The sequence below is a fragment of the Eutrigla gurnardus genome, assembly GCF_963514095.1.
Source record: "Eutrigla gurnardus genome assembly, chromosome: 1".
Taxonomy (NCBI): domain Eukaryota; kingdom Metazoa; phylum Chordata; class Actinopteri; order Perciformes; family Triglidae; genus Eutrigla; species Eutrigla gurnardus.
Window position 1 is genome coordinate 19,656,327 of NC_139915.1, and position 23,316 is coordinate 19,679,642.

General features: G+C 45.4%; 1 protein-coding gene across 1 annotated transcript in view; it reads left to right on the plus strand.

Annotated features, from left to right (window-relative positions):
* aldh1a3 (aldehyde dehydrogenase 1 family, member A3) overlaps window positions 1-23,316 on the plus strand; it is a 49,635-nt gene that overhangs the window by 17,040 nt on the left and 9,279 nt on the right. The window contains exons 7-11 of the mRNA XM_084007162.1: window positions 1,833-1,946; window positions 6,036-6,138; window positions 7,535-7,719; window positions 8,577-8,741; window positions 10,313-10,470. Coding sequence (XP_083863288.1) covers window positions 1,833-1,946; window positions 6,036-6,138; window positions 7,535-7,719; window positions 8,577-8,741; window positions 10,313-10,470 — 725 coding nt within the window. The remainder of the gene's footprint in view (window positions 1-1,832; window positions 1,947-6,035; window positions 6,139-7,534; window positions 7,720-8,576; window positions 8,742-10,312; window positions 10,471-23,316) is intronic.

A 23,316-nucleotide genomic window follows, 5' to 3' on the forward strand; every position in this document is an offset into this window, starting at 1 on the left:
TAGGTACACCTTGCTAGTACCGGGTTGGACGCCCTTTTGCCTTCAGAACTGCCTTAATCCTTCGTGGCATAGATTCAACAATGTACTGGAAACATTCCTTGGAGAGTTTGGTTCATATTGACATGATAGCATCATGCAGTTGCTGCAGATTTGTCAACTGCACATCTATGATGCGAATCTCCCGTTCCACCACATCCCAAAGGTGCTCTATTGGATTGAGATCTGGTGACTGTGGAAGCCACAGTGAAGTACAGTGAACTCATTGTCATGTTCAAGAAACCAGTCTGAGATGATTTGCGCTTTATGACATGGTGCGTTATCTTGCTGGAAGTAGCCATCAGAAGATGGGTACACTGTGGTCATAAAGGGATGGACATGGTCAGCAACAATACTCAGGTAGGCTGTGGGGTTGACACGATGCTCAAGTGGTACTAATGGGCCCAAAGTGTGCCAAGAAAATATCCCCCACACCATTACACCACCACCACCAGCCTGAACCGTTGAAACACGGCAGGATGGATCCATGCTTTCATGTTGTCGACGCCAAATTCTGACCCTACCATCCGAATGTTGCAGCAGAAATTGAGACTCATCAGACCAGGCAACGTTTTTCCAATCTTCTATTGTCCAATTTTGGTGAGCCTGTGCGAATTGTAGCCCCAGTTTCCTGTTCTTAGCTGACAGGAGTGGCACCCGGTGTGGTCTTCTGCTGCTGTAGCCCATTCGCCTCAAGGTTCGACGTGTTGTGCGTTCAGAGATGCTCTTCTGCATACCTCGGTTGTAACGAGTGGTTATTTGAGTTACTGTTGCCTTTCTTTCAGCTCGAACCAGTCTGGCCATTCTTCTCTGACCTCTGGCATCAACAAGGCATTTGCGCCCACAGAACTGCCGCTCACTGGATATTTTCTCTTTTTCGGACCATTCTCTGTAAACCCTAGAGATGGTTGTGCGTGAAAATCCCAGTAGATCAGCAGTTTCTGAAATACTCAGACCAGCCCGTCTGGCACCAACAACCATGCCATGTTCAAAGTCACTTAAATCACCTTTCTTCCCAATTCTGATGCTCGGTTTGAACTGCAGCAGATCGTCTTGACCATGTCTACATGCCTAAATGCATAGAGTTGCTGCCATGTGATTGGCTGATTAGAAATTTGCGTTAACAAGCAGTTGGACAGGTGTACCTAATAAAGTGGCCGGTGAGTGTATATATACACACACACCACCTTGTTTATCTCACCACTTCCTGGTTACAAAGTCCAATCAGAGTCAGCCAGTACTGTTGGCCAAGGGGATGCAGCCAAGGGAACATGTGTCCTTGTGCAGGAAGTAAAAAGAGAGTGCGCTTGTTATCGAGGTCAGAGTACACCAGATTGAGACTCTCTTGAACTTTATATTAGCGGCTAGCTCCACCCACGCCACTTAGGTAAAGTGGGAGCAGTCGACATCAACAACAAGTGAACCCAAAACCTGCTTCTAGTTTCAGACGCAGATGTGATCAATGTGTGAATTTGAATGGCTTTTATTAGAGGAATACAGTGATTATTGATCAAATAAACAATGCTGTGATTTTCACGTGTTTGCCTTACATAAACCCAGAGACTTAACAGTCTCATAGAGTGTTTTTACACTGTTTCAACATGAATGACACTGAACAGAGGTTAAAACAGGGAGGCTGAGATCTACTAAAGTAAACACTGCAGACACTGATGTACACAGGATGTGTTGAAGACAGGAAGCATTTCTTCTAATGGAGAGAAGTCAGAATTAGACTGGTATGGACCTTCAAGCTGTTGACTCCCAGCACTAACATGCACTCTGGGCTACCATTCCAGGCGGGGATCCCTCCTGGAGTTGTCAACATCGTTCCAGGGTTTGGTCCGACAGCAGGAGCAGCCATCGCCAACCACATGGACATCGACAAAGTGGCCTTCACTGGTTCTACAGAGGTGTGTTTGACAAGAAGACACTAAAGTCTAAAGATACTCTCAAATGCATATATATGATATATAATCCACCTGCAGTCAAATCCAGTTTGCAGATAAGAATGTTGGCATTTCCGCACACCACAGAGGTTTTTGCATTCGGTCAGAGTGACGCAGTGTATGGAGAGACGGTTATGCTCGTGGTCTAATAACGAGTATAGGGCCCAATCACAATGTCCACACTAACATCCATGAGGGTTTAGTTGTGTTCCACTGCCCTTTATGTACTCTTTATGTCTGCAGCCTTTGCCTGAGGGAATTACTCACAATTCATAGCGTTGCGATGTTAAACATGGGGTTACCATGGACCTGGCTTAAAAAAAAAGGTAAACAAAGAGGACGGTACATGGGTGTACAGACTAACATATTAAATTAAAACAAAAACACTTACATTAAGGGTTTAATATGGAACATAAAACACATTAAATCAGAACAGAATGACAGAAATGAGTAAATAGATGATTTGACAATTACCTCTCATCTTGTAGGACAAACCGATCAGGGGAAAAAGCAAAAAAGTGTAATAGGACAGATTGAAGCCTAAGTCCCAGTCCGGTTCCGCTCCGGTACCGCTCACACCACGAGTCTGAAGCCCAAGCCCCATCCAGAATCCATCTGTGTCCTACACAGTCATCAACAGTATTTTCAGAAATCGCCTCAATAGACAGGGGATCTGAGTTGAACACATAAGTTGTGATAATGAGAGGAACGGCCGATCGATTACATAACCACGTTGCGTACCTGTGCATGTGCTTGTGCATGAACAACTGTACTGAAAATATTCAAAATACTGTTGCTCACCTCTTCCAACTGCGCCAGAGCGGAGCAAGTGGACCGGGCTAAAACACACTCGTCAAACAAACTCTGGGGCTCAAACGTGCTCCCTTACTAGGTGATGTTATTTAAGTACATGAGGGTTCAGGGTTTAAGGCCTTAGGGGGGACACTGGGACAGGAACCAAGCAGTTTATCAATCGTATGACCGTGGAGCTGAAGAAAAAGGGCTGCACTGTTATCAATGCATTAGCTGATGCAGATGTGGACATTGTCAAAGCTGCAGTCAAGGCCTCAGAACATCAGCCAACAACCTTGATAGGAGAGGATACAGACCTACTCATTCTTCTCCTCTACTATGCTGGGATGAACAACAGAGGCCTCTATTTTTGCTCAGACAAGTCCAAAGCTAATAAAGTGTACAATAGTGAGATGAAACAAGTCTTGGGTAGTGACTTGTGTTCCCAGTTGCTGTTTATACACGCCTTCACAGGATGCGATACAACGTCCCGCATTTTTAGTGTTAGCAAACAGACAGCATTCCAGAAACTTGTGAATCGGGACTCAACCATTCAGTCCTGTGCAAATGTGTTTCTGCTCCAACATCAAGCAAGCGATGTCATAGAGAACCATGGGACCAAGGCCATGGCAGTTTTGTTTGGCGGAAAGAGTAACGATTCACTTGCCTCTTTGAGGTACAACCTTTTTAGCAAGAAAATTGTTACCGCCAAATCATTTGTTGCTCAAGAACGTCTGCCTCCAACTGAGTCCTCAACCAAATACCACTGCCAAAGAGTTTACTTCCAGATCATGGTTTGGATTGGAAAGGAAGCTGACATGAACACAGTGGATTGAGGATGGAAACTGGTGGAGAACCGGTTCCTGACAGTTATGACCAGCAAGACTGCTGCCCTAGAAGACCTCCTGCAGATGATCCACTGCAATTGCACAACTGCCTGCCGATCACAACGGTGCAGTTGCATGGCATATGGACTACCATGTATGCCTGCTTGTGGACCATACCAACTTGAGAATTGTGAGAATCACAATAATCCACCTCTATGGGACGAAGAGTGTGATGACTAATGTAAATATATATATAAAAGGGCAAGAAAAATATATAAAAATATAAAAAAACACAAAGAAATGAAAGGGGTTAATGGTACTGAGCCTTCACGTAGCAGCCCTGTTTTGACTAATTTTACAGTACCACACAATTCTAATTAATTTATTCTTTGTTGGAATTGAAAGAATGGTTATGAACCACAGAAACCACCAATACAAGGCTAAACGATACAAGAAAGGAGAAATATGCAATTACTTCAGGGAAATTGTACTTATTTTTCACATAACCTGGTTCACATCATACCTGACAAAATCGCACCTTTCAGGTCACATGGAATGGCTCCATGTCCAAACCCTGTTCTCTGGACACAGCTGTCCCTCAAGGCTCAGTATTAGGTCCGCTTCTGTTCTCACTATACACCAGATCACTAGGCTCTGTAATCACATCACATGGATTCTCTTACCATTGTTATGCAAATGACACCCAGCTATTCCTCTCTTTCCCCCCAACCTCTGACACTCACATTGCAACTCGCATCTCGGAATGTCTGGCAGACATCTCTGTCTGGACAACTGCACATCACCTCAAGCTTAATCTGAATAAAACCGAACTCCTCTTAATCCCAGAGAAAGACTGCCCTTGCATGGACCTGTCGGTCACTGTCGAGGGTATCACAGTATTGCCTTCCTCAACTGCAAGGAACCTGGGTGTAATCCTTGATGACCAACTATCCTGCACTCCCAACATCACTGCTGTGGCCTGATCCTGCAGATTTGCCCTCTACAATATCCGCAGGATTCTGAGTTTCCTCACAAAGGATGCAACGCAACTCCTGGTCCAAGCACTGGTCATCTCCCGCCTTGACTACTGCAACTCTCTCCTGGCTGGACTCCCAGCCTCGGCGACTAAACCATTGCAGCGTATCCAGAATGCTGCAGAACGCCTTGTCTTCAATCTACCCAAATTCTCCCATGTGACCCCCCTCCTCCGTGACCTCCACTAGCTCCCCGTTGCAGCACGCATCCAATTCAAGACGATGGCACTGGCCTTCAAGGCCATCAATGGAACGGCACCCATCTACCTTCAAACACTGGTCAAACCACACGCCCCGAAGCGAGCACTTCGCTCCTCTACTTCAGCTGGCCGGCTAGTACCACCATCGCTGAAATCAAACAAATGTTGCTCAGCAAAGTCCAGACTCTTCTCTGTTCTGGCGCCTCAGTGGTGGAACGAACTCCCGACCAAACACCCTTACCTATAGCACTTTGATCATAGCACTACTGTTCTTAAGGTATGTTTGCTGAACAACTACTACTTTACTCAGATGAGGATCTAACACTTGTTATATTTTAAGCTGTTACTTTATTGGCAATGATATGTTGTGGTTTCTTTCTTTATTTCTTTTGACAAATGTACTTATTGTAAGTCGCTTTGGACAAATCCGTCTGCTAAATGACCTAAATGTAAATGTAATAAATATGCTTGTAAACAATCACTTAAATATATAATTGTACTTGTAATCACTTATTTATCATGCACATAAAGCTAATTAGAATATTAAATGGTTAAAACATGTATCAGGCACTAGCATTCCTGGTCTAGGAGGAATACAAAGGACTAATAGTCATTTTAAGGACCTGGCGGCCGCCATTTTGAAAATGGGGCCTTTCTGAGTATCACACTTTGGTAAACTTTTAGTATGTTTATAAGTACATCTGATACTACTATAATCCACTGAGAAACCTTTTGTTAGGTTTTTTGGGGGTCAAGTCATATTTGCACCTGACTATACAGAAAGTACTTCCCTCAGAGCAGAGAAGTTATTCACTTCTTAGTCCCCTGGCAAAGTGGTTACTCTCCATGTAAGATATGGTTCATTTATTGAGCAGATATTTGTTCAATTTTAGATAGTATAAATCTGATTTGGCAACTCTGAATGCAGCGATGTAGATCAAGTGAAATGTATAAATACTTTGCAACATTGCAATTCTTATTCAAATTAATTTCAGTATCTTTAAAATACTGTAGACTTTCCTAAAAACTATTATTCACTCACAATTAGTTTGAATTCCTCAGAAGTTTGTTTTCAAAAGGAAAGACGGTTTCAGGTCTTAAATATCCTCAATAATTGAAGACTCTTGTATTACTACGTTTATGTAAAGCAGTTATTTGTGCAGTATTCACGCACACAGGTCTGACTCTGTGTGTGTACAGGTCGGCCAGCTGATCAAGGAAGCATCAGCCAAAAGTAATCTGAAGAGAGTGACTCTGGAGCTGGGAGGGAAGAACCCCTGCATCGTGTTTGCAGACTGTGACTGTAAGTAAACATCAACATGCTGCATTCCAGCATCTCACTGTAGTCAAGTATGACCTGTATAGTTGTTTCACACTATGGAATCTATGACATGAATAAGTGAGGCACAATGAAATATAATTCCCATGAAGCAAATACATCTGTATTTATATTTATTTATTTCAGGATTTATTACATAGGCATATATAATTCCCATGAAGTAAATACATCTGTATTTATATTTATTTATTTCAGGATTTATTACATAGGCATATTTATTCATGTGTATATTCATTTATTTATTTAATATTGGCTTAAATGGCATTCCCTACTTGGCATCCCCAGGTGTTTCACTGCATTACTTCAGTCCTCCGAAATATTGAAATATGAGGCCTGTTAAGTCTCATCTTTCCTCTGTACAACTCACCTCTGCTGTCATCTCACCACTATAAGACTTCACCGTCTGTCACACTGTCAAAAAGACATGCTGTAGCTCAGGGGGCTGGCTTCAATTTCACCCCATTCTCATGGCAGGTTGGGGAAAAGTCACAAAATTAAATCTAATGGTTTCATGTTCAGGGGCTGCACGGTGGTGTAGTGGGTAGCACTCTCGCCTCACAGCAAGAGGGTCCTGGGTTCGATTCCCGGGTCGGCCCAGGTTCCTTCTGTGTGAAGTTTGCATAAATCAGCATAAACCGATGTCCATGCAGTCGATGCTAGCATGACGACAACACACACATCACTCAGAACACACTGAGAGGAAAAACACTTCCATCACACACCAAACACATAAGTTTGCCACTTTTCATCTTAACAGTTTGAATCATTTGAGTGACTTCACACAAATCAAGAAAAGGTAAACAAGAAGGAATGACAATCAGCAGTTTGCTGAGGTATGTATTTATTTTGTGTCTGTAGTCATCTACTAATGTTATTGTTGACAACAACCAAGTCAACAGCTTCTCCCTCCACCAACCCGTCTCCCTGCCAGTCTTCTCCCTTCACCAACCTGTCTCCCTGCCACTCTTCTCCCTCCACCAACCTCTCTCCCTGCCACTCTTCTCCCTCCACCAACCTGTTTCCCTGCCACTCTTCTCCCTCCACCAACTAGTCTCCCTGCCACTCTTCTCCCTCCACCAACCCGTTTCCCTGCCACTCTTTTCCCTCCACCAACCTGTATTCCTTGGTCCATTTCCTAAAAAAGTCTCTTCTCTTTCCCTATATCTATGTGTTCACTACAAAGTCTTAAACTAGATTTTCAGCTGAAGTTACAATAATCAGTCTTTGAAAGTCACCAGGCTAAAATCATCCTGTTTTTAATGGGAGGATTACAGTTTTGACAGCGGTGTGTTAACATTTGAACAAACCCCGACCCCGTATATCTGTATATTGGTGTGTGTGTGTGTGTGTGTGTGTACAGTGCAGCTGGCCGTGGAGGAAACCCAGAAAGGAGCTTTATACAACCAGGGTCAGTGCTGCACAGCTGCATCACGTATCTTTGTGGAGGAAAGTATTTATCAGGAGTTTGTGCATCGCAGCATAGAAAACGTCAAGAAGATTGTGATCGGCGACCCGCTGGACCCCCAGACATCACACGGACCCCAGGTAGGAGCACGCAGCCAACGTAGAGATAGAACATTCATACTTGAACAGGATCTATGCACAAAGAGCCAGGTGTAGTATAGTAGTAATATACAGTATAATGTAATATAGTCCCTGGTCGGTGGAATAATAACATGAAACATATGTGAATGCTTGTGGCTAAAATATAAGAAACTGAAATAAAACAAATAACAATAAATGTACTTGGTTCTAACGGGACACTAACATCAGTCTCCTGGTGAAGGTCCTGTGATTTTTGGACTGTCCATCCAGACCTCCTCCCTAAGTGGACTTCCACAGGCTCGTTTGAAGCGATTTGGCGATACATGAAGACCACCAAATCCACCACAAAATACGGAATTCACATTGCAGTTTAGTTGTGTGGAAACGTCTTTTTTGGAGACAGGCTTTTCTGAACCAGGTGCTGTAGATCTACACAGTAATAAAAAGAACGGTTCCCTTCGTTTATTCAGAAGAATCAACTCGTTCATGACTGAAAAATAAATTCTCCATACCTTTAAGTGATAGCCCCCTTTGCTATGGACTCTTTGCATAGTTCAACATTTTGAAAAGTTCACTTCACTCTTGTCTGGGAGAGAGAAGAAGATGGATATAAATCTCATGGGTGAACAGTTCTGACCAATCTTAGAAGATACACCAACCTATAACTATAACGGATTAACATGCTGCATATTGAGTTGGGTTAAAAACCCTGGTGGGAATCTCTGTGCCGGCAAACAAACATGAAACACATATTAATCCCACAGTCTCATTAGACAACAGCAAACAATGTGGAGAATGCCAGTCTTTTTAACGCGTCTCCTTCCCTTGTCTCCTCGCCCTGTTGATGCTGGCTCCAGATAGACCGACGGCAGTTTGACAAGATTATGGGTCTTATAGAGAGTGGGAAGGAAGAGGGAGCCAGGCTGGAGTATGGAGGAGCTGCTGTGGGCGAGAAAAGCCTCTTCATCCAACCTACCATCTTCTCTGGGGTCAAAGACCAAATGCGCATCGCCAAGGAAGAGGTACAACTTGTTTCAGTTGGTTGTGTGAGAGTCAACCATGACACCCTGTGGATCAGTGTTTTATTACACCCCAGACAGTCAGGACGCTCATAGGATGGTTGGCTTCCCTCAGTAACATAAGTGTTTGCAAAAATCTCCACATGTCAAACATTTAGACACCAAATCACAGCCTCCAGTTTTGGATTTTCGATGACTAGGGCCCGAAAACCGACGACGTCAGGCTGCGAAGGCCCTATTGTCATTTTTATTAATTCTCAATATAAAATAAACAACATCAACCCAAACATTGCTGCAACAAATGATGTGACATAAGTGCACGAGAACGGACATCTATACTTCTAAACTATTTTAAATTTTTATATGGGATTCATGACCAGAAAAACTTGATACACACTGCTGAGCTACACCTCAAATACTCATCAGGTTCTCAGCTTTCAGATGTTTTTCCACTTCTATGTGGCGTCTACTGTTGACCTGTTATCTCCTCCCTCAATATAATTTTCTTATACAAGATATGTCATAAAATCTATATTTATTTATGACATTTTGTCTATGTTGTGGGCAGAGCCAAACTGGTGTCAGAAAGTGAGAGTTCTGTAGAATATGGGTCATCTGGCACCTTCTCTGAATATTTGACTGGTTTTCCAACAGAAGACATTACCTTTGCATTTACATATATATTTAGGGCATTTAGCATACCCTTTTGTCCAAAGCGACTGACAATAAGTACATTTGTAGAAAGAAAGAAACCCCAACATTGCCGATAAAGTAAGAACAAGTGTTAGGTCCTCATCTGTATAAGGAAGTAGCTGTTCAGCAAGCTCTATGCAGAGTCGAGGTGAAGTCTGAACAGGTGAGTCTTGAGTCTTTTGCGGAAGATGGCGAGTGACTCTGCTGTCCTGACATTGTTAGTTAGTTCCACCACTGTCCAGGTGGAGATGTCTGCCAGACATTCCGAGATGGGAGTTGCAATGTGGGTGTTGGAGGTTGGGGGAAAAGAGAGGAACAGCTGGGTGTCGTCCGCATGGTAGGAGAATCCACGACATGGAGCCATTCTATGTGACTTGAAAGGTGCGATTTTTCAGGTATGAACTGTAATCCTCCCATTATAGAGCAGAGTCAGTGATGCCAAGTTCAGCCAGGGTGCAGAGGAGGATTTGGTGGTTGATTGTGTCAAATGCAGCAGATAGGTCGAGGAGAATGAGAACGGAGGAGTGGGATGAAGTCTGATGGATCAGGGTCAAGGAGGTTGTTCTGTGAGAGATAGGATGATAGTTGGTTGTAGGTGGCGCGTTCCAGGGTTTTAGAGAGGAATGAAAGAAGAGATACAGGTCTGTAGTTTCGGATGTCAGTCTAGGGTGGTTTTTTTAGGAGTGGCTTCACTGTAGCTGTCTTAAAAGCCGCTGGAATGAGACCTGAGGTGAGGGAGGAGTTGATCAGGGTGGTGATTAATGGCAAGACATTAATACAATTATCAATGTGTTGATGTCTACTCTAAATGGGTCTATTAAAAAAGTGTCAGAGACAATGGGAAACAGTGTGACTCTTTACTGATATCTCTCCCCTCTCAGATCTTTGGTCCAGTGCAGTGTATATTCAGCTTTAAAAGCCAACAGGAGGCCATCAAGAGAGCAAACAGCTCGCAGTATGGCCTGGTGTCTGCAGTCTTCACAACCAGTATGGACAGAGCTCTGTCTGTGTCTGCAGCCCTGGAGACTGGTACCGTCTGGTAAGTCCCTATACTATTTGATTATCCTCCTTATTATTACTCATATCTAATGTTTTATTTTTAACAAAATTCATTGTTTTTTAATATCAAAATCCAATCGTCTTCCCTCCCCATAAAACAAAATATGACGTGTGCTTACATTAGCTAGTACTAACTAATTTCAGCCAGTAATATCATGGCATCCATTAATCAATCAGCAACTTTGCCACAGTTTTCTGTAGCTCCATATCACGTTACATTAAAACATAATGCTCTCACTTTTTAGTGGTCTAATCAAATGTGAAGAATTTAATTCAAGTCCCTCTTGTAACTGTCGACCGCTCAAATATTCTGTTGCACTGAGGAATACCAGGTGGTTCTGAAAAGTGAAGGCAAAACTGAAGTGCCTTACACTTGCATTCTCTCTACTGGCCATCAGGGGGTGACTCCTCTGGTTGTAGAGAAGTCTATGAGAAAATGAGCCTACTTCTCTCTAGATTTATGATCTCAGTAAACATTGTAAACATGGGTTTATGGTCTCAATCTCTAGTTTCAATCCAGCATGATATTCAGTTAGTACATTGTGGTCCATTTAGAGTCCAACAGACCAGAAAGCAAGACATGCTTTAGGGCGGGGCTACCTTGTGATTGACAGATTGCTACCTCACAACAGTGCAATGCAATGAGTTACTCAGATCCATCCATCCATCCATCCATTCTCTTCCGCTTCCGCCGGGTCGCGGGGGCAGCTGCCTGAGCTGGGACACCCAGGCTTCCCTCTCCCCAGACACTTCTGGAGACCGATACAACGACTGCATTACTGCGGCCGCCGCACCGATGCACCTGTCAATCTCACGCTCCATCCTTCCCTCACTCGTGAACAAGACCCCAAGATACTTGAACTCCTCCACTTGAGGCAGGAACTCTCCTCAAACCCGGAGGCAGCAAGCCACCTTTTTCCGGTTGACCATGGCCTCAGACTGATCCTCATCCCAGCTGCTTCTCACTCGGCTGCAAACTGCCCCAGGGCATGCTGGGGGTCCTGGCTCCAGAGCCAGATCCCCTCCGGCCCATGGCTGTGCCTAGAAATTCTGTCCATAAAAATAATGAACAGAACCGGTGACAAAGGGCAGCCCTGCCGGAGTCCAACATGCAGCGGGAACAGGTCTGACTTACTGCCGGCAATGCGAACCAAGCTCCTGCTCCGGTCATACAGGGACCATACAGCCCTTAACAGAGGGCCCCCGACCCACGAGGGACACAGTCGAATGCCTTCTCCAGGTCCACAAAACATATGTTGACTGGTTGGGCAAACTCCCATGAACCCTCGAGCACCCTGCAGAGGGTATAGAGCTGGTCCAGTGTTCCACGGCCAGGACGAAAACCGCATTGTTCCTCCTGAATCCGAGGTTCGACTATCGGCCGAATTCTCCTCTCCAGTACCCTGGAATAGACTTTACCAGGGAGGCTGAGGAGTGTGATCCCCTGATAGTTGGATCACACCCTCCGGTCCCCCTTTTTGAATGGAGGGACCACCACCCCGGTCAGCCAGTCCAGAGGCACTGTCCTTGACTGCCACGCGATGTTGCAGAGATGTGTCAGCCAAGACAGCCCTACAACATTCTTGAGACTCAGGTGCCTTGCCACCAGGGAGCTTCTTAACCACCTCAGTGACTTCGGCCCGAGTGATGGATGGATCAACCTCCGAGTCCCCAGCCTCTGCTTTTGTCAGTGGGATTGCGGAGATCCTCGAAGTATTCCTTCCACCGCCCGACAATATCCACAGTCGAATATCCACAGTCACAGCTCCCCACCTCCACCACAAACAGTGCTGGTGGAGGGCTGCTTCCCCTTCCTGAGGCGCCGGATGGTTTTCCAGAATTTCTGATGCAACTTACTTTACCAAGAAAGTAAATGACATTAGCTTCTCATTCACTCCTATAACCTCCCACAAAACATCTCCCCAACTCTCAACTCTGATGGCCTTACCAGCTTTAGCCCTCTCACCTCTGAAGACGTTCACGCACTTGTTACTTCTAACTGTGCCACCACCTGCTCCCTTGACCCAATTCCCTCCTCTCTTCTCCAAGACATCTCACACAACATATTGCCATTCGTCACCACCCTGATCAACTCCCTCACCTCAGGTGTCATTCCAGCGGCTTTTAAGAAGGCTACAGTGAAGCCCCTCCTAAAAAACCCACCCTAGATGCTGCTGACAGCCGAAGCTACAGACCTGTATCTCTCCTTTCATTCCTCTCTAAAGCCCTGCAATGTGCCGCCTACGACCGACTATCATCCTATCTCTCACAGAACAACCTCCTTGACCCTAATCAATCAGGATTCAGGACTGCTCACTCCACTGAGACAGCCCTCCTCACAGTGACTGAGTCCCTGCGAGACGCCAGAGCCTCATCCCACTCCTCCGTTCTTATTCTCCTCGACCTATCTGCTGCATTTGACACAGTCAACCACCAAATCCTCCTCTCCAGCCTGGCTGAACTTGGCATCACTGATTCTGCTCTAACCTGGTTCACATCATACCTGACAAATCGCACCTTTCAGGTCACATGGAATGGCTCTATGTCCAAACCCTGTTCTCTGGACATGGGTGTCCCTCAAGGCTCAGTATTAGGACTGCTTCTGTTCTCATTATGCACCAGATCACTGGACTCTGTAATCACATCACATGGATTCTCTTACCATTGTTACGCAGATGACACCCAGCTATTCCTCTCTTTTCCCCCAACCTCCGACACTCACATTGCAACTTGCATCTCGGAATGTCTGGCAGACATCTCCGTCTGGACAACTGCGCATCACCTCAAGCTTAACCTGAATAAAACCGAACTCCTCTTCATCCCGGGGAAAGACTGCCCTCGCATTGACCTGTCGGTCACAGTATTGCCGTCATCAACTGCGAGGAACCTGGGTGTAATCCTCGATGACCAACTATCCTGCATCCCCCAACATCACTGCTGTGGCCCGATCCTGCAGATTTGCCCTCTACAATATCCGTAGGATTCAGACTTTCCTCACAAAGGATGCAACGCATCTCCTGGTCCAAGCACTGGTCATCTCCCGCCTTGACAACTGCAACTCCCTCCTGGCTGGACTCCCGGCCTCGGTGACTAAACCATTGCAGCGTATCCAGAACACTGCAGCACGACTTGTCTTCAATCTACCCAAATTCTCCCTCCATAAGTGGACTTCCACAGGCTCGTTTGAAGCGATTTGGCGATACATGAAGACCACCAAATCCACCACAAAATACGGAATTCACATTGCAGTTTAGTTGTGTGAAAACGTCTTTTTTGGAGACAGGCTTTTCTGAACCAGGTGCTGTAGATCTACACAGTAATAAAAAGAACGGTTCCCTTCGTTTATTCAGAAGAATCAACTCGTTCATGACTGAAAAATAAATTCTCCATACCTTTAAGTGATAGCCCCCTTTGCTATGGACTCTTTGCATAGTTCAACATTTTGAAAAGTTCACTTCACTCTTGTCTGAGAGAGAGAAGAAGATGGATATAAATCTCATGGGTGAACAGTTCTGACCAATCTTAGAAGATACACCAACATATAACTATAACGGATTAACATGCTGCATATTGAGTTGGGTTAAAAACCCTGGTGGGATCTCTGTGCCGGCAAACAAACATGAAACACCACCGGGTTTGGGGATTGCAGCCACGACAGGCACTGGAGACCTTACGGCCACAGCTTCGAACAGCCGTGTCAACAATGGAGGCGGAGAACAAGGTCCATTCAGACTCAATGTCCATTCAGACTCAATGTCCCCAGCCTCCCTCGGGATCTGGTCAAAGCTCTCCCGGAGGTGGGAGTTTAAGACCTCCCCGACAGAGGGTTCCACCAGACGTTCCCAGCAGACCCTCACAACACGTTTGGGTCTGCCAAGTCTGTCCAGCTACCTCCCCTGCCAGCGGATCCAACTCACCACCAGGTGGTGATCAGTTGACAGCTCAGCCCCTCTCTTCTCCTGAGTGGCCAAGACATATGGCCGGAGGTCAGATGACACAACCACAAAGTCGATCATTGACCTCCGGCCTAGGGCATCCTGGTGCCACGTGCACTGATGGACACCCTTATGCTTGAACATGGTATTCTTTATGGACAAACCATGTAGTTGTTAAGAAGTTGGGCTTGATGTTGCAAGTTCGAATCCGGGATTAATTTGCAGTGACCCACCTCCATGGATCCATTACTTATATTACAAATGACTATTATTATACATTATACACATTATTATAAGTATAAGTATTACTACTGTCTCATGTTTCAAATAGGCAATGGTGTAGTGGCTAAGGAACGAGACACATTGTCAAAGTGTTGTAGGTTCAAATCCAGGTCTGAATTTTACCGAATGACTTATTTTCTACCTTGAGTTCGGGAACTATTTACATATGTATCACCATGATGACTTCAATTCTCAAATTGTTTGATGTTGTATCGGCACATGAAGCAAACATCTCATGTTAGGTTGACAGGAAACTCTTTTACTTTCTTCATAATTTCATTCACCACTAGGTGTCCCTAGCGTACATATATAAAGCTTTGGGTCATCTGGCTGAGAGGCTTTGATGTTTCATGAGGCTTCATCTCACCATCACTACAAAACAACATACAAAGGCCATCAAAAAACAAAGAAAAAGATAATCCAAAGTGTGAACAGAACCTAGAAACAGGATTCCAGACAAAGACCAGGACACAGGACAGATCAGGTGGTGGACACACATCCGGGATAAAACAGGACGACCAAGCAAAGACAGAAGGACTACAAAATAAAACAGGAAACCAACACTACAAAAACCCACAGTCATGACATAGATAAGACAAGAAAAACACATGACAACACAAGACAGAAAGACTACAAAATAACACTGGAAACCAAAACCAAGGTCATGACACTTGTACTTTGAAATGTGTAGATATAAGCACAGCTCTGACCATGCTTATGTTACACCCATAGAGTGCAGACTCAAGCGGGTGAAATATTTAAAATATTTTGTTTCCGAAAGAATAATTAAAGATCTGATCAGTCCGTTGGCTGGTCTTCAGTGGCAAATTTACTTGACATTCATTTAAAGGGGCCCTATTATGAAAAATCGACTTTTCCATGGTTTTCAAACCTAAAATGGGCCCCTTGGGTGTCAATAGGTCCCCACAGTATCAGAAAAGACCACCATCTCCCTGTTTCTCTTTCTCAATTTGAAAGAAATCCTCCACTAAATGACGTCAGCAGCGAATTCTGCTGTGCCTTATATGGGTCATCTCGGCTCATTAGAATGCTACACCTGTGTGGCCCCGCCCACATAATCTCTATATACCTGTTAGCTGTCAGTGTGATGTACATACAAACCAGTGAACCAAAATGCCAAAATCAACGAAAGCGAGTTGGCAGTCCTTGACTGCAGCAAGCCACACAATTGCTGATATTTACTCGCATCGTCGGAGCATCCACGATTGAAATGTGCGCACACGCGTCCGTAAATGTTTGTTTGTGCTACGCACTTAAATTTACATTCACATTTAGGTCATTTAGCAGACGCTTTTGTCCAAAGCGACTTACAGTAAGTACATTTGTCAAAAGAAGGAAACAAAGAAACCACAACGTGGGGGGGATTAGTGGGTCATGCTATGTAGAGTCGAGGTAAAGTCTGAACAGGTGAGTCTTGAGCCTTTTTCGGAAGATGGCAAATTACTCTGCTGTCCTGACATTGGTCGGGAGTTCGTTCCACCACTGAGGCGCCAGAACAGAGAAGAGTCTGGACTTTGCTGAGCGACATTTGTTTGATTTCAGCGATGGTGGTACCAGCCGGCCAGCTGAAGTAGAGGAGCGAAGTGCTCGCTTCGGGGCATGAGGTTTGACCAGTGTTTGAAGGTAGATGGGTGCCGTTCCATTGATAGCCCTGAAGGCCAATGCCAAAATAGCTCACAGATACATTACTTATAGAGCGAAGAAAGCAGCATTAGCGTCATTGTGGCTAGCGCTAGCTACGGGGACGACCCGCGCCGTGGCGGTGGCCAAGCCAGGCGGTTCGACACGTCAGGCGGTCATAGCACTAACCGAGTTACGTGCCATGCGAGGGCCCGGTCATCACTGCTCGTTCCTCTTTTTATTATTTTGCAAGTTCGACGGCCTTTTTGGGGGCCTCATCATATTCAGAAGTTGAAAAAAATGTCCGGGCACATGGGGACTGGCAATAATTTGAGATTTTAAAGGTTTCATAGTTGGCCACAAAAAAGTGGCTCTCTAGCGCCACCTAACACCTTTTATGTCACGCCCCTCACACCGTAACTCCAATTTTTGGCACACATCAAAAAAAGCCTCTTGGAGCACCAAACTCCGCCTACCGAAATTTTCCGCCATTTTGAATTTTGTGAAAAACATGTTTTTGCTGACTTCTCCTGAACCATAGATCCGATTCTCATCATTAGTCCAAGCTGGTCAAGTGCTATCAAAAGCATTGTAAAATATTGTTGCGTTCAGAAGTTATTAGCCAATGAACATCAAAAGGGGCAGGACTCTAGAAATCAATACTCATAACTCCAGAACCTTTAACCCAATCATCACTTTCACAACTTTCAGGATATGTTGACATATATGTTGACATATCTGCCTGGAACATATCCTGAAAGTTTTATTAATATCAACCACTCAGGGGGCGCTACAGTATATCAGCCATTTTAGGCCAATTTTTCCCATTTTTTCAATTGTTGGGTTTGTATTTTAACGAACTCCTCCTACACCGTTGATCCGATTCATGCCAACCTCGTTGAGATTGTTCTGGAGGCTTCAACGATGCAAAATAATCGAAAGGTCTTACATGAGTAGAAGGGCGTGGCCGGGATGGCGTCCTGAACATGGATGAATTTCATGCTTCGCCACAAAAATCTAAACTGTTATAACTTCAATGTACATTGTCTGATATGATCAAAATATCACATGTTTGTCAAGAGTACCACTCTGAACACATCTGCACTGCAATATTGACTCATATTCAGAGCGCCACCTACTGGCGATAGAAAGTGTTACATTTTATTCTTCAGCGAACTCTTCCTTGCAGCTTTATCAGATTCACCTCAAACTTGGTCATCATGTACTCAAGTCTTCAATGATGATAATTCATCAAAAGGTCTTGCAAAAGTCAAAGGGCGTGGCCAGGGCTTGCGTTTTGGCCAGTGTACAGGAAGTTGTTACTTCAGGATACAATGTCCAATCTGCTCAAAACTTGATATGTTTGATTAGAGTCCCTCCCTGAACACGTATGCACTGTAATATTGACCTTAGGTCAGAGCGCCACCTGATGGTACCTGGAAATATCATGTTTTTACACTTTTACAGCTTTTAGGATATTGAACACCTTTAACTTTGACGAACCTGCATGAAACTTTGTAGGTACATAGAACATGTAGAGATGTACAAAAAAGCCTCTTGGACTCATGCCCTAAACCCAACAGGAAGTCAGCCATTTTGCATTTAATGTGAAATTTTAAGCGATTTTTCGCCTCTTTCATGCAGTATATTTTAACGAACTCCTCCTAGACCGTTGATCCGATTCCTACCAAACTTTATGAGCCTGTTCTAGAGGCCTCAACGATTAAAAATCATCAAAAGGTCTTACATAAGTCAAAGGGTGTGATCAGGACGACGCCACGAACGCGGATGAATTTCATGCTTCACAACACTCTAAACTGTTATAACTTCAGTGTCCATTGTCCGATCTTTTTCAAACTTCTCACATTTGATGAGAGGCCCACCCTGAACATGTCTGCACTGCAATATTGACTCAGAATCACAGCACCACCTATTGGCGACATGAAATGTCACGATTTTACACTCGTATACGATCACAGTTAGTGATGTCCAAATGAAGCTTCGTGAAGCATTTTCTTTATTTTCTGAGCCCAATAGATGGCGCTCTCTGTTCAACAATGGGTTGAAGGCCGATATATTTCCATTGCTTTCAACCCTTTGTTGAACAGAGAGCGCCATCTTTTGGGCTCAGAAAATAAAGAAAATGCTTCACGAAGCTTCATTTGGACATCACTAATCACAGTGTCGTGGAACTTTGCACCCCAGTCGAGCACGACGACTTCAATCGTCTGATACGGTGATCGACACGACGATTCAGGCAAGAGACGACCGCCAACGTGGCGGTGGCCGGGGACGACCCACGCCGTGGCGGTGGCCAGGCCAGGCGGTCCGACACGTCAGGCGGTCGTAGCACTAACTGAGTTACGTGCCATGCGAGGGCCCGTTTTCACTGCTCGCAGTTTTAATTTATATTAAATTCTATGCTGTATAGAATATAACAGCGGCAAATAAATAAATAAACATAAATATACTATGTGCCACACTCTCCCCCACATTTCAAAATGTCTCCTGACATTTGATACCTTTAATATTCTCAACAATATATATCTGTACATATGCTATATACTACAACTGTAGCTCTTGGTTACACAGTTACTTTAAACACACTCATACTGCAGCTTTAAATGTGACATACCTCTTTAAAGGACTGGTAAAATTGTAACGCACTGTAGCCATGCAAGGGTAAACAGGTCTCAACATTTTCAGCCAACTATATCCAACTCTGTTTATACAACCAAATACATACAGCAGACTCTATTGAACTACTGGTGGAGTTTAGGCAACATGGAGGCCAGATCAAAAAAGGTCAACATATTTAGGGTTCATTAAATACAGACACATAGTAGTAGGCACATAAAACTACAGTGTCCATGAATTACCAAGGCCTCCAGGGCAATAAGGGAACTTCAGAGCTGAACAAGTGAGGCATTAAGTTAATGTCCACCATATTAATGTCCGCATAACTAGGTACACCCAGAGTGGTGTAGGTGGTCTCTGAGGCTGTTGTCTCTTTCTTCATGCGGGTACAGATCGGGTGGGGGTGACCTGGCACTTTCTTTAACTTCAGTGGAGGACAGGTGTTGTCAGACCTGTGCCTCCCTTGTGTATCTCTCCAACCCCACACTGTCCGCACCGGCGTAGTGTAGTGTGGGTGTGTTATGTTCAGGAACATGAGAGACCATGGGGATTGGGTGTGAGGTTTCAGGAGCGGGTGATTGTGGAAGGGGTGCAGTAGCAAGTGAGTAGGGCACGGGTGCAGGAACAAGTGAGTGGGGCAGGGGTCCGGGGGGCTCAAGTGAAAGGGGCTCTGGAGCAGTGAAGAAGGGATGGGTGAGGTGAGGTTCAAAGGGCTGTGCCTCTGGGTCCAACAAAAACTCCTCTTCTCTCTGGGTGACTGTTTTTTATGACTCCTCAAGGGGTATCTGAGTTCAAAGTCACATTCCAAGTCACTTTGTTTTTGCTCTGCCTGCCTTTTCGTGAGGGGGGGGGGGGGGCTCCCTGTTTGATTGCCTCTTTGTTTTCTTTTTAGGACACACTAGGGGCTGCAGACTCAACAGGTTCCTCCACAGGTATGTAGTCACAGGGTGAGGTTACGATGGAGTACTCTCTTGCTGCTTTTCCTATTTTCAGCTGTGACCTCGTAGATAGGGCTATCAGGAGTCTTTCTCTGGATGAGACAATGTGCACCTTGTCTTCCCAGTAGGATCTGAGTTTCCAGGTCCTCCACGCTCAGACATGTTTCTAACCAGGACTCCATCTCCAGATTGCAACTCATGACCATATGTTTTCTTGTCATAATGCACCTTTCCTTGAGCCTCTGGTTGCTGTGTGACTGGCGATGGAATAGGCCTCTTTCATTCTTCTTTGCCAGTTTGCCACATAGTCCTCATGCCTTTCATGTTTGTCCCTGACACCCAGGTTGAACAAGAGGTCGATGGGGGGAAATATGGGGGATAGCCAGTTGCCTCTGAGTGGGTGGAGTTATAGGCATGAACAACTTTAGGCGCAAACGTCATCCAGTCTGCCTTCTTTCCCTTGGTTAAGGTCCTCAACATGCCCAGCGGGGTCCTGTTGAACCTTTCTACTTGACCATTTCCCTCAGGATGATATGGGCTGGCGTGGGACCCTCGTATACCACTCAGTTCTTTCAACCTCCCAAGGAGTCGGTTGTCAAACTCCTTTCCCATGTCATGGTGGATTTTACATAGAAAACCAATTTGAATGATGAAGTCATTGAATAGTCTATCTGCCACAGTCTTAGCCTCCTTGTTTTAAGTGGGATAGGCCTGTGCAAATCAAGTGAAGTGGTCCATTACAACCTGGATGTACTCAAATCCTTGTTTACAGGTCTCCAGGTGGAGGAAATCGATGGACACCATCTCAAATGGGTAGGTGGTTTTAATAGATTCGAGTGGGGCTCTCATTTTCACTGTGGTTTTACTTTTTGAGGCATTCACATTTCTTGGTGACAAAATGTTCAACATCGACATGCATCCTCAGCCAGGAGAATCTGTCTCTGATGAGGCTCAGTGTTCTCTCGCCTCCTAAATGTCTCATCTTCTGATGCAGCTCTTGGTAGACAAGGGGATGGAGCAAGAGCAAGACAAGAGCAAGACAAGTTGGTCTTTCTCCACTGCTCTTCTGTGCAGTACTCCTTCATCATTGACATATAGCTTCGGCCACTACCTTAATAGGACGCGCACATCAGGGTCTTTAGTGTTTAGCTCCCATCTTGAGGGCCTCTGGTTGCAGCTGAGATACAAGAGAGCTTTGCCAACCACTGGATATTTCTCCTGGGCCTCCCTGAGCTCCTCAGGGGTGAGAGGAGAACCTAGGGCATTGGACGGGGCATCATGGACTAGACTCAGTGCTTGGACACACTTTCCCAAGTAGGTTTCTCTCTCCCCACAGTGACACCAGTCATGGTGGCGCTAATGGTGTTGGGGCGAATCTCCTCTGTGCATTGACTCATGAAGCTGTTGATTTCAAGAGGCATGGGTGATAAACCATCTACATCTGCGTTGGACTTGCCAGACCGGTACTTTATGGTGAAGTTGAAGTTGGCCAGCTCTGCTACTCAGTGATGACCAGTGGCGTTCAGCTTTGCAGTGGTGAGGACATAGGTGAGGGGGCTGTTGTTGGTGTAGACAACAAAGGATGGGGCATGATACAGATAATCTCTGAAACTCTCACTGATGGCCCACTTCATGGCTAGGAACTCCAATTTCCTGGGTGCATGTGATTGTTTTTCTCAGGAGGTGTGAGGGTCCTGGAGCCATAGGTGATGACAGCCATCTTCCCACCTTGTCTCTCATACAGGACGGCTCCAAGTCCATCTTGTGAAGCATCACAGTGTAGGAAAAATGGCTGTGTCATGTCTGGGTAACCCAGAACAGGAGAAGAGGACAGGCAGTCTATCAGCTGATCCAAGATGGACTGGTGGAGCTGTGTCAAGTTAATTGTGGTACGGGTGGGCTTTTGGCCAGAATTCTTGGCTGGTCTCTTCCGTCTTCACCTGGCTGCTGTTGCTGATGCTGACCTTTGAGAAGTCCTTTATGTATGATCCGTAGTATGAGACAAAACTCAGGATCTGCCTCAGCTCTCCTACAGTGGCAGACCTCCTCTCCGTGAGTGCCTGGACAGGAGCTAAGTTCTTAGGGTCCATAGTATAGCCCTCCCCACACCATTTTCTCCAGGAACCTGACATTTCTCTTGCTGACATATTGTGTCCCTGAGACCTGACAAGCATTCCTCCTTGTTCATCTGGAACTCAGCAGGGGCGGAGCTAAGGCCAAAGGGAATCCTTGTCCACTGATAGAGACCCCACGGAGTAATGAAGGCAGTTAGTGGGTGACTTTTGGGATCCAGGAGCCCTTGGTGGTAGGCTGTTCCTTGATCGAGGATGGAGAATTATGAACTGCCACATCAGTGAGTCCAGCATGTCCTGTATGCCAGGGATGGCACGACAGTCCGGCACGATGGTCCGGCACGACGGTCCGGCACGACAGTCTGGCACGGCGGTCCGGCACTGATTTATTGTTCAACTCCCTGTAGTCACAACACAGGCTAAGACTTCCATCCTTCTTTCTCACGCACACATCAGGAGATTAGTATGGTTACCTAGAGGGGGTGATCCAACCTTTGTTCAGCAGGCCCTGGAGATACTCTGCACGGAGCGGCTTAGGGATGGACATATATGTCTTCTGGACAGGAGTGGGATCACTGAGTGTGATGTGCAATGTACGACTGGGGACTGCAAGGGCCTCTGTTTCGCCTTTGTTATTGCACAGCCTAAACCCTACTTCAATCCAGCCACAATAATTTTTCAGTCTGGTTAGCTGCTAACCCGGTCAATGTCTCTGGTCCAAAGAGTTCTTTTATGGGCCTGAGGATGGTGTGCGGAAGATGTTCAGCCCTCCAGACCTCATTGATAACTGTGGCCTGTGCTCCACTGTCCCACAGAGCCTCCACTGTGATGCCATCTATCCTGCAGTTCACCAGACACTGTTTCAAAATTAGGCTCACTTATTTGGTCTTTTGGTGTGGCTTAATGTATTTGACATACGGGTTTCAGTGCAGATGTGGAGGGGAAAAACGCTGGTGAGCTGTGACTTTCTCTTGTGTGGGTTTATGTCTCTTGGTACTGTCTTTCTCTCTCTAACAGGTTTATGGTGAGACCCAGGGTCTGGAACGACTGGGTTGTAGTAGTCATCTGCCTCTCCATCATTTGACTTCCACATTAGTCTCTCTTTCAGCTCAATGGCATGGAACAGTAAGGTCGGAGCAGACACCTTGGGCTCCTGTGAGATATTAACCAGCTTGTGGTAGATGTCAGAGTTGCTCTCTTCCTTGTAGTGCCTCATCGGGATGCAGTGACGGCGCGAGGGGGGGGCAAGCAGGGTCTCAAGACCCTCCTGTCAAAGGCTGTGCCCCCCCTTTTGCCCCTCCCCTCGAAATATTTATGGATT